The 10,914-nt window shown below is 53.2% G+C and overlaps 3 protein-coding genes across 3 annotated transcripts; 1 reads left to right on the forward strand and 2 right to left on the reverse strand.

Annotated features, from left to right (window-relative positions):
- Positions 1 to 4,588: 4,588 nt before the first annotated feature.
- Positions 4,589 to 5,036, reverse strand: LOC116406438 (histone H2B 1.1-like). Its single transcript, XM_031893113.1, has one exon. The coding sequence runs from the start codon at positions 4,982 to 4,984 to the stop codon at positions 4,604 to 4,606; it is 381 nt and encodes a 126-aa protein (XP_031748973.1). The 5' UTR covers positions 4,985 to 5,036; the 3' UTR covers positions 4,589 to 4,603.
- A 328-nt stretch (positions 5,037 to 5,364) lies between these two features.
- On the forward strand, positions 5,365 to 5,838 carry LOC100485548 (histone H2A type 1). Its single transcript, XM_002940783.5, has one exon. The coding sequence runs from the start codon at positions 5,386 to 5,388 to the stop codon at positions 5,776 to 5,778; it is 393 nt and encodes a 130-aa protein (XP_002940829.2). The 5' UTR covers positions 5,365 to 5,385; the 3' UTR covers positions 5,779 to 5,838.
- Positions 5,839 to 9,497: 3,659 nt separating this feature from the next.
- On the reverse strand, positions 9,498 to 10,272 carry LOC101730473 (histone H1B). Its single transcript, XM_004913852.4, has one exon. The coding sequence runs from the start codon at positions 10,223 to 10,225 to the stop codon at positions 9,551 to 9,553; it is 675 nt and encodes a 224-aa protein (XP_004913909.2). The 5' UTR covers positions 10,226 to 10,272; the 3' UTR covers positions 9,498 to 9,550.
- Between the last annotated feature and the right edge of the window lie 642 nt (positions 10,273 to 10,914).

The following is a 10,914-nucleotide window of genomic DNA, read 5'->3' on the forward strand; positions in this document are numbered from 1 at the left end:
GCCTTTGTGTATACATAGGAATAGCTTGCTGTGCAAATACTGGCGTATTTCGGCCAATGCTTGAAAAATCCGTGCTAAGGCGTTTTCTAGCGTATTTCTGCATAGTGGGGTTTGCTTCGCGTCTTTTCAAGCTATTTCTATGGATGATGATATCGGGCGTTTTTCAGCCGCTGAGAGAATTAGAAAATACGCAGCGTAAAAACGCCACGTGTGGCATCAGCCCTCCTTGTAATTTTTCAGAGAAATTTTTGCCCTTGATCCCCCTCCTGCATGTCACTGCCCAGGTCGTGGCACCCTTTAAACAGTTTTAAAATCAGTTTTCTGGCCAGAAATGGCTTTTCTAGGTTTTAAAGTTCCCCTTCCCATTGAAGTCTATGGGGTTCGCAAAGTTCGCGAATATTCGCACTTTTTGGCGAAAGTTCGCGAACGGGTTTGCAAACTTTTTTGTGAGGTTCGCTACATCACTAGTGGCAAATAGTGTTTCCTCTGCAAAATGATGATGGAGCTTGTGTACTAAAAGGAGCCCAATCAGGAGGAACAAACTGAGCTCCTTAGAGATGAAAGAAAAGGAACAATAAAGCTAAAGGGGGGGGGGGGGGGGCATTAGGGTGGGAGCAGGTTTCTTTAGTTCGGCCAGACAGCCATTTGCCATTTGGTATCAGAGTGATTCCCCCACCCCCACTCTTTCCTCTGAACATTCCTTTGGGTGTCAGTTTGTTTGTAGCCACAGTTGTTACTTTTGTTGTTTGTTTGCAGTTCCAGCTGTTGGGTCTCTCAGAGCCGCGTCTGTCTCCCCCCTAACAGAGCCGAGTCAGCAAAGAACTAAACATGACTATTTCCAAAGCTCCAGGTGTCTGTTTGTTGGTGCAGCTTCGACTTTTTGTAAGTGAAATCTGATTAATTCTCCCCGCCCCCTGCGCCAGAGTCTCCGCCCATTTCCATCTCTTTGGTGGGGGCTGCACTGTAGCTGCAGGGACTGTTGTGTAGTTTTATGGCAGGAAACCCATTGTCCCAGCTTACACCTTCCCAGTTGCGAGTTGTAATGGAAAGGCGAGATATCTATTAACCCATTGTGTGCCTCAGGGCTCACTGTGGAATATACAAAATGCAGTGGAAATAGGAGGCTTGAGAGTCGTTGCATTTCATGAGAGGCCATTTGCCTTGGGCAGGTGGGGCGGCACATGGGTCGGGGCCATAAGGGACGTAAATCACTCAGTGCAGTTGGCAGGATAAAAGGGCTAATTACAAAAGAGGTTACAAGAAATTTAAGACCAAGTGACTACAAATGATACAAAGCCTATATGGGGCCCATTAGTTTTAACTTCCTATTAATTGGATTGTCCCCTCTCCAGTCCATAATGAATACTGCTGCCAGGCTCATAGACCTCTCCAACCGCTCCTCCTCTGCCAGTCCCTTTGCCGTGCCGCTCTGCCAGTCCCTCTGCCGTGCCACTCTGCCAGTCCCCCTGCCGTGCCACTCTGCCAGTCCCCCTGCCGTGCCACTCTGCCAGTCCCCCTGCCGTGCCACTCTGCCAGTCTCTCTGCCGTGCCACTCTGCCAGTCTCTCTGCCGTGCCACTCTGCCAATCCCTCTGCCGTGCCACTCTGCCAGTCCCTCTGCCGTGCCACTCTGCCAGTCTCTCTGCCGTGCCACTCTGCCAATCCCCCTCTGCCGTGCCACTCTGCCAATCCCTCTGCCGTGCCTCTCTGCCAATCCCTCTGCCATGCCACTCTGCCAATCCCTCTGCCATGCCACTCTGCCAGTCCCTCTGCCGTGCCTCTCTGCCAATCCCTCTGCCGTGCCACTCTGCCAGTCCCTCTGCCGTGCCACTCTGCCAATCCCACTGCCAATCCCTCTGCCGTGCCTCTCTGCCAATCCCTCTGCTGTGCCTCTCTGCCAATCCCTCTGCCGTGCCACTCTGCCAGTCCCTCTGCCAATCCCACTGCCAATCCCTCTGCCGTGCCACTCTGCCAGTCCCTCTGCCAATCCCACTGCCAATCCCTCTGCCGTGCCACTCTGCCAGTCCCTCTGCCAATCCCCCTGCCAATTCTTCTGCTGTGCACTCTGCCAATCCCTCTGCCGTGCCACTCTACCAATCCCTCTGCCGTGCCACTCTGCCAATCCCTCTGCCGTGCCTCTCTGCCAATCCCTCTGCCGTGCCACTCTGCCAATCCCTCTGCCGTGCCTCTCTGCCAATCCCTCTGTCGTGCCACTCTGCCAATCCCTCTGCCGTGCCACTCTGCCAATCCCTCTGCCGTGCCACTCTGCCAATCCCTCTGCCGTGCCACTCTGCCAATCCCTCTGCCGTGCCACTGCCAATCCCTCTGCCGTGTCACTCTGCCAATCCCTCTGCCAGTCCCTCTGCCGTGCCTCTCTGCCAATCCCTCTGCCAATCCCTGCCGTGCCACTCTGCCAGGCCCTCTGCCGTGCCACTGCCAATCCCTCTGCCGTGCCACTGCCAATCCCTCTGCCGTGTCACTCTGCCAATCCCTCTGCCAGTCCCTCTGCCGTGCCTCTCTGCCAATCCCTCTGCCAATCCCTGCCGTGCCACTCTGCCAGTCCCTGCCGTGCCACTCTGCCAGGCCCTCTGCCGTGCCACTCTGCCAATCCCTCTGCCGTGCCACTCTGCCAGTCCCCCTGCCGTGCCCCTCTGCCGTGCCCCTCTGCCAGTCCCTGCCGTGCCACTCTGCCAATCCCTCTGCCATGCCACTCTGCCAATCCCTCTGCCATGCCACTTTGCCAATCCCTCTGCCGTTCCACTTTTCCAGTCCCTCTGCCAATCCCTCTGCCGTGCCACTCTGCCAATCCCTCTTCCAGTCCCTCTGCCGTGCCTCTCTGCCAATCCCTCTGTCATGCCACTCTGCCAATCCCTCTGCCGTGCCACTCTGCCAATCCCTCTGCTGTGCCACTCTGCCAATCCCTCTGCCGTGCCACTGCCAATCCCTCTGCCGTGTCACTCTGCCAATCCCTCTGCCAGTCCCTCTGCCGTGCCTCTCTGCCAATCCCTCTGCCAATCCCTGCCGTGCCACTCTGCCAGGCCCTCTGCCGTGCCACTGCCAATCCCTCTGCCGTGCCACTGCCAATCCCTCTGCCGTGTCACTCTGCCAATCCCTCTGCCAGTCCCTCTGCCGTGCCTCTCTGCCAATCCCTGCCGTGCCACTCTGCCAGTCCCTGCCGTGCCACTCTGCCAGGCCCTCTGCCGTGCCACTCTGCCAATCCCTCTGCCGTGCCACTCTGCCAGTCCCCTGCCGTGCCCCTCTGCCGTGCCCCTCTGCCAGTCCCTGCCGTGCCACTCTGCCAATCCCTCTGCCATGCCACTCTGCCAATCCCTCTGCCATGCCACTTTGCCAATCCCTCTGCCGTTCCACTTTTCCAGTCCCTCTGCCAATCCCTCTGCCGTGCCACTCTGCCAATCCCTCTTCCAGTCCCTCTGCCGTGCCACTCTGCCAATCCCTCTGCTGTGCCTCTCTGCCAATCCCTGCACTGGCATCCCCTACCATCCAGGATAAAATTCAAACTAATGACTCTCACATACAAAGCAGCCCATAACTCTGCCCCACCCTACATCTCTGAACTCATCTCTAGGTACCATCCAACCCGCTTGTTACCCCCCTACTAACCTGCCCCCCAACTCCTCATTCCCTCCTCACACGCTCACACAAGACTTTGCAAGGGCTGCCCCCCTTCTCTGGGATTCGCTCCCACAAACTGTCAGACTTTCTCCCAATCTCTCTGCCTTCAAGAGATCTCTAAAAACACATTTATTCAGAGAGGCTTCCCCTAATCTAGTGTAACATCCCCTCAGTGTGCGGCTAAATACCCCCTGCCCCACCCCTCCCAACTCTGCCCATTCCCACACCTTGTGTCTCAACCCTTTCTACTTGTAGATTGTAAGCTCTTTTGGGCAGGGCTCTCTTCACCTCTTGTATCGGTTATTGATTGCTTTATATGTTACTCTGTATGCCCAATGTATGGAACCCACTTATTGTACAGCGCTGCGGGGTATGTTGGCGCTTTATTATTTTACTTATTGCCCCTCACATATCCAGAATCTTCTGGCAGTGTCTCACCCCACATGCAGCTCTATTGATGTCATTTAAAGCAGACATATCCTATAAATATTATGAATGTACCAGGGAATTATACTCCTCTAGATATAGAAGGATTGTGCTTAAAGTTGTGTTTCTGACTGATTTATTGAGAAATTCCCCCAAACCCCACTAGCCCCGCCCATCTGTTCCACTTCCTGCTGGCTGAATTCTCTGGATGAGCTGGGGGGGTGGGGTCAGCACTGTAAAATAGGAACCAATCAGAAGCCTCTAGGAAGCACCTTACTCACAGCCCAACTTCTCCCTGCGCGTTAGAGCAGCTTTAGCACCACCAAAAATAATTGTACTCCAAACATTCTTTCTGATGCCAATGTCACTGGCTGTTGTACAGCAGTATTTCTCCATAAACCACAACATCCACCCAAATAAACGTTCATTCACTCTACACAGACATCCTATAGCCAATAACCAGTTACAGATCTTATAGGGAGAGAGTAGGGGCCCTTAGAAGAGCCTTTGTGTTGCCGGGAGTAGGGCAGGAGATGGGGCAGCAGTTACTTGGCGCTGGTGTACTTGGTGACAGCCTTGGTGCCCTCGGACACGGCGTGCTTGGCCAGCTCCCCAGGCAGCAGCAGGCGGACCGCGGTCTGGATCTCCCGGGAGGTGATGGTGGAGCGCTTGTTGTAATGAGCCAGGCGGGAGGCTTCCCCTGCGATGCGCTCAAACACATCGTTGACAAAGGAGTTCATGATGCTCATGGCCTTGGAGGAGATGCCGGTATCGGGGTGCACCTGCTTCAGCACCTTGTACACGTAAATGGCGTAACTCTCCTTCCTTGTCTTCCTGCGCTTCTTCCCATCTTTCTTCTGGGTCTTGGTCACCGCTTTCTTGGAGCCTTTCTTCGCGGCTGGAGCGGACTTGGCTGGTTCAGGCATGATCAACTATCCTTACGCTTTCCGATAAACGAGAAAACTGTTCCCTCCGCCTCCCGGGCTGCTGCTTTTATAGCCCTCCCATGCAAATAAGGCTGCCTAATAGCACAAACTATTACTGGTTAGTTTTGTCACATGGTATAAAACCGCCCATCTACAGCTACGGATTGGTGTTTCTGAAAACATCTGTGTGATTGGCTGCAATTAACTCACCCAATACAAAACGGAGAAATGCATATAGAGCAATTGATTGGTGCTTCCAAAACCTACAGTTTGATTGGCTGCATTGGAACTCACCCAATTAGAGAAGAGAGGTGTGTCCAGCGCGGCCTACTAAAACCAGTACCTGGGTGGGAAAGCGTTACATTCTGCATTATCTTTGTATTAGAGGCTTACTTGCAACAATGTCCGGAAGAGGCAAACAAGGCGGGAAGGTTCGGGCTAAGGCCAAGACCCGCTCATCCCGGGCTGGGCTGCAGTTCCCAGTTGGCCGAGTTCACAGGCTCTTGAGAAAGGGCAATTATGCTGAGCGGGTGGGAGCCGGAGCTCCGGTCTATCTGGCCGCAGTGCTCGAATACCTGACCGCTGAGATCCTGGAGTTGGCCGGGAACGCTGCCCGGGATAACAAGAAGACCCGTATCATCCCCAGGCACCTGCAGCTCGCTGTGCGCAATGATGAGGAGCTGAACAAACTGCTCGGAGGAGTCACTATCGCTCAGGGCGGGGTCCTGCCCAACATCCAGTCCGTGCTGCTGCCCAAGAAAACAGAGACCTCCAAGGCGGCCAAGAGCAAGTGAGCTGCCCGGTCACAGCGCCCCCATCAGGAAACAACACAAAGGCTCTTTTCAGAGCCCCCACACCGGCTACAGAGGGCTGCATTCACAATTTTCCGAGCTCTGTTACACAATAGACATTACAGTACAATGCTTAGTGCCGCTTTGTTTCAGATCCATTATAAAGTTCTTTGTGGGTTGGATTAATCCGTCCAACTATATCCGCTCCCCCTTTCTATTGTACAGACTCTATGAATAGAAACAAGAGGCGCTGTGCCGGGGAGAGACACAATCTGATACCGAGGGCTGATCCCTTCCGTGCTCTTTTATTCAGCCCCCGGTACAACCCATAGGAGTATCTGGCAGTGCGGATCTATTAGAATGTTACCCGGTGCCTAAGGGTTAACCTTCCCAGTTACTCAGAGACAGAGGGAGACACGTTATTAGCAGATGGGGGGTTCGCAGAGTGACGGGGGGATCCCATAGCCGATCCGGCGCGGAACAAGAGCGGCTGCTGTATGGGATGTAGATACGGAGCTGCTTTATCTGCTGATAACGTTTCAATTCAAGAATAACCAATGGCACGTAGACATTTTGGCGGGATTTTTGAACTCAGTGGAAGCACCGGGTGTTTATGGGGAGCCAATTATAGGGAGTTAAACTCAATACTAATATTCTCTGCAGAATGAAATCACGTTTGTCCCACGATCAGTAAACTGACAGGAGGTTCCATCGTTTCACTCTAATTAGAAGGTGTAACTGGGGCTCCAGCCGCTTTGGCGCATTATTATCCGATAGGGGATTCGCGGGAGTAACAAGTACAGGGGCTGAGAGCTCGGAGGGACCTGCAGCTCAGTCCGTGTATAAATAGGGATCAGTAATGAGCCGGTTCCTATTACAGAGCCCGGGGGAGATGGAGCTTCCGGTGCAAAGGGAGTCAGTAACTTGCCTGTGGGTGTCAGTGAGCGGGAAGTTACACACACATAACTAGAGATAATGGCTATAAGTTGGAACAAGCAGTAACAGCTCTAAATAACCGAGTGAGTGGGTGGCTCTGAAAAGAGCCTTTGTCAGATAGATCAGTAGCCGGGAAATGAATCAGATTCAGCCCCCGAAGCCGTAGAGAGTGCGGCCCTGGCGCTTGAGAGCGTACACCACATCCATGGCGGTAACGGTCTTCCTCTTGGCGTGCTCGGTGTAGGTGACGGCGTCCCGGATGACATTCTCCAGGAAAACCTTGAGGACCCCCCGAGTCTCCTCATAGATGAGGCCAGAGATGCGCTTGACTCCCCCTCTCCGTGCCAGGCGGCGGATGGCGGGCTTGGTGATGCCCTGGATGTTATCCCGCAGCACCTTCCTGTGCCGCTTGGCGCCTCCTTTCCCCAAACCCTTCCCGCCTTTACCGCGTCCGGACATAACTATATCTTCCTCTCACCGCTGTTCGAGAATCATTTCTGTAGCGCAGCCACCCGCTTATATACACAGGCACAGGACCTGAGTGGGAACTTAGGAGGGGGCGGAGGTTAGAACGTCTGGGTAACTAGGCTCTTGATTGGACAATACAAACGTTCCTTTGTATTCTCAAAGCCAATGACTGAAACATATGTAAAGCCGTTAATAATTTCAAATCGCCCGCCAAAATAATTTGATCTGACTTGAATACACTCAAAGTATTGCGATTGTATTTTATTAGTTACATTATTATTACTAGATTTATTAGGATAAAATCGGCCCGCATATAATCTATACTGTGGCACCGAGTCTATTTGGCTACTCCCCCCTATACCGAGCAAAGCGTCACTGCGCTACTCTGTGCAGGAAAGTGACAGTAAGTATAAGGGAGCGGCACCGGGCTGGGACTGATCAGCACAATACGCGCCCCTCCACTTCAGATGCTGCATTTCTGTATAAAACCCCGGAACCCCCTCGGTTCCTATCGCTATTCGGGAATAATTGTAATTTGCACCGTTGGTTTTAGCTCTTTTCCGTCTCACTCAATAGGGAAAAGGAAAAACTATTCTGAAATTAGTAGAAATAATCCCTATTGCAGTTCTGTAGCCGTGTGTTACCGACCAATCAGCTCCCAGATCGCTACATATGAGCTGCGGGTTGGGGCAATGTATCGGCCTCAGGCTGTAACCTCCCCGCAGTGTCAGAGTAACGAACTGTTATTGTTCCATTTCTCCTCAGTAACGTTACTGCGACTGTCGGGTTTATCACTAAAGTCATTAGCGACTTCAGAAGAATTTGGGGGGAAAGTGAGACCAGGTACCGAATTGCCCCTGAATATTGTACCCACAGCCCAACCTCCCGCTGCGCCTCAGAGCAGCTTCAGCCCCCGCCAAAAATAACTGCACCCCAGATTCTTCCCAGTCCCAATGTTACACCCACCTATTGTAAAACTCCACCACAACACTACAAGGAATTTGCCCGATAATAAAGAGGCTCAAGCTCGTTTGATTGCGGTTTTGGGGGCTCTGAAAAGAGCCTTTGTGCTGCTGGGAGAGAAGCTGCCGATGATCTAAGCCCTCTCGCCTCGGATCCTGCGGGCCAGCTGGATGTCCTTGGGCATGATGGTGACCCTCTTGGCGTGGATGGCGCACAGGTTGGTGTCCTCAAAGAGACCGACCAGATAAGCCTCGCTGGCCTCCTGCAGAGCCATGACGGCTGAGCTCTGGAAGCGCAGGTCGGTCTTGAAGTCCTGAGCGATCTCCCGGACCAGGCGCTGGAAAGGCAGCTTGCGGATGAGCAGCTCGGTGGATTTCTGGTAGCGGCGGATCTCACGGAGAGCGACTGTGCCGGGCCGGTAACGGTGAGGTTTCTTCACTCCACCGGTGGCCGGAGCGCTCTTCCTGGCTGCTTTGGTTGCCAGCTGCTTGCGGGGAGCTTTCCCTCCTGTAGACTTACGGGCGGTCTGCTTGGTACGGGCCATTCTGTAACACTAACACTGCGGAACAGAGTATCCTGAACTGGCCGCAACCCGGGTTTCTTATAGGCACAAGCTCAAATTGATTGGCTAATTATAAACACGCCCTTGCCTTCCCAGCGAATCCATGTATCTTTATGAAATGCCGCGTAAATACTTATGTGTCATTGGCTAATTTAAATGGGTCCCGCCTCCCACCCTATTGACTGATAACGGTTGGATTTCAGGCTGCCGCCAAAATATCCCATAGAAGGAAATAGCGAGTCCTATTCAGGTTACCGGGTGGCGCTTCTGTGCGATGTATTTACAGTTATATTTAGGTACATAGCAGACGTGAGAGTGAGATGTGCAGTTTAGCCATAAGCCCCCAGTAAAGCTTCTCACTGATACAGGAAAAAGAAACCTTTAGCCCGTGAGTGATAGAACGAAACTTGGTGTTTGGGCGACATCTAGTGGTAATTTGGGATTTTTTTTAAACTAACACGGCAGGACATTAGGGAAGTTACAGCGCCCAAATAAACCCGGTCTTTCCCTTTTTGTTGGGGAACAATGAACGTTTTTTTTTCATTCGGACCTGAATTCCTCTATAGAAACCGGCATTGTGATTGGCCTCATTCACTCGCCCCGATACCGACTATAGGCAAAGAATAAACCGGTCACATCTGTCAGATTATTGGGGCGAGTATACACCGGGGTAGAGTTTATGGGAACAGGGCCGGATACGGAATGTTATGAAACAATAAAAGAGAATCGGGACCCTTATATTAACCCTATAATTAGCGGATTACACAGGTATCGGCTCTTTAGATGGAGGAGGTGGTGGCTCTGAAAAGAGCCTTTGGGTCAGTGCGCAGGGGCCCCGGGGCCGAATTACTTCTTGGGCGCCGCCTTCTTCGCTTTAGCCGCTTTGGGTTTGGCTGCCTTGGCCTTTGCGGGGCTCTTTGTAGCTTTAGGCTTTGGAGCCTTTTTAGCCGGGCTCTTGGCAGCTTTGGGCTTGGCGGCCTTTTTAGCCGGGCTCTTGGCCACCTTCTTGGGTTTGGCCGCTTTGGGCTTCTTGGGGCTTTTGGCGGCCTTTGCCGGTTTCTTCACCTTCTTGGGGCTCTTTGCTGCTGCCGAGACCTTCTTGGGCTTTTTAGGGGACTTGTGCGCCTTCTTTGCCGCCGCTGGTTTCTTGGCTTTGGGCGCCGCTGGCTTCTTCTTGGCCGCCTTCTCCTTACTCTCCAGCTGCTTCTTGTTCAGCTTGAAGGATCCGGAGGCTCCGCTCCCCTTGACTTGGGTGAGAGTCCCCTTAGTGACCAAGGCCTTGAGAGCCAGCTTGAGGCGGCTGTTGTTCTTCTCCACATCGTAGCCTCCGGCAGCCAGAGCCTTCTTGAGAGCGGCCAGGGACACCCCGCTGCGCTCCTTAGAGGCGGACACGGCTTTCACGATCAGTTCGGACGCGCTGGGCCCGGCGGGTTTCTTGGCTTTAGCGCCTCCCTTCTTGGGCTGCTTCTTCTTGGCAGCGGCGGGTTCAGCCGGGGGAGGGGCGGGAGCGGTCTCAGACATTCTAAGCTCTAAACTCGCGTACAGTCACAAGTAAGAAATAACTATACGTTTCGTTCGTGTAACTCCGCTATATATACATTTCCCCTTTGCACCGATTGGTCACTTCTCTAGCTAGACGTCCCTTTCTATTGGGTAAATGTTTATTTCCCCGCCCACTCACTCTCTCCCTCTCTCCCCTGTAGCCCGGTGTCCGTGTGTTTCCAGAGACGGAATATTGTGCTGTTTCTCTCGGCTCTGAGTATAAATGTGCCCCAGTCTGTATGGGATCAGCTGCCCCAGTAAGTGCCCGGGTCTGTGCCACTAATTCCCATTCTATTGGCTGCATATATTGCCCAGAGCAGCTCCTGGGAACTCAGTCCCGCTCCCCGGAAAGGCTCCGCTTCATTTCTCTCCTTCCCATTTGTGGGAATTGTTGGGGATGAATAGAAATCCTTCCCCTCCCGCTGTTCCCCCAGAGAAATAAGGGGGCCCCGGGTATAATATGGGCAGGTGAGTGAGAGAGGGGGAGGCTATAAAGGGAGTGTGGGGGGGTCGGAGTCCCAGGCAAGTAGCACAGTACAGGGAGCCATTGCTGGGGGAGTTTGGCTGCAGATTCAGGGACTCTGGGACCCACTGACTTGGTATAAGTTTATTGGCATTCTTGGAGTTCTAATATGGCGTCCTAGTAGCATCTGACTGTCACTAGTGAT

This window comes from Xenopus tropicalis, chromosome 9, assembly GCF_000004195.4.
Source record: "Xenopus tropicalis strain Nigerian chromosome 9, UCB_Xtro_10.0, whole genome shotgun sequence".
NCBI lineage: Eukaryota > Metazoa > Chordata > Amphibia > Anura > Pipidae > Xenopus > Xenopus tropicalis.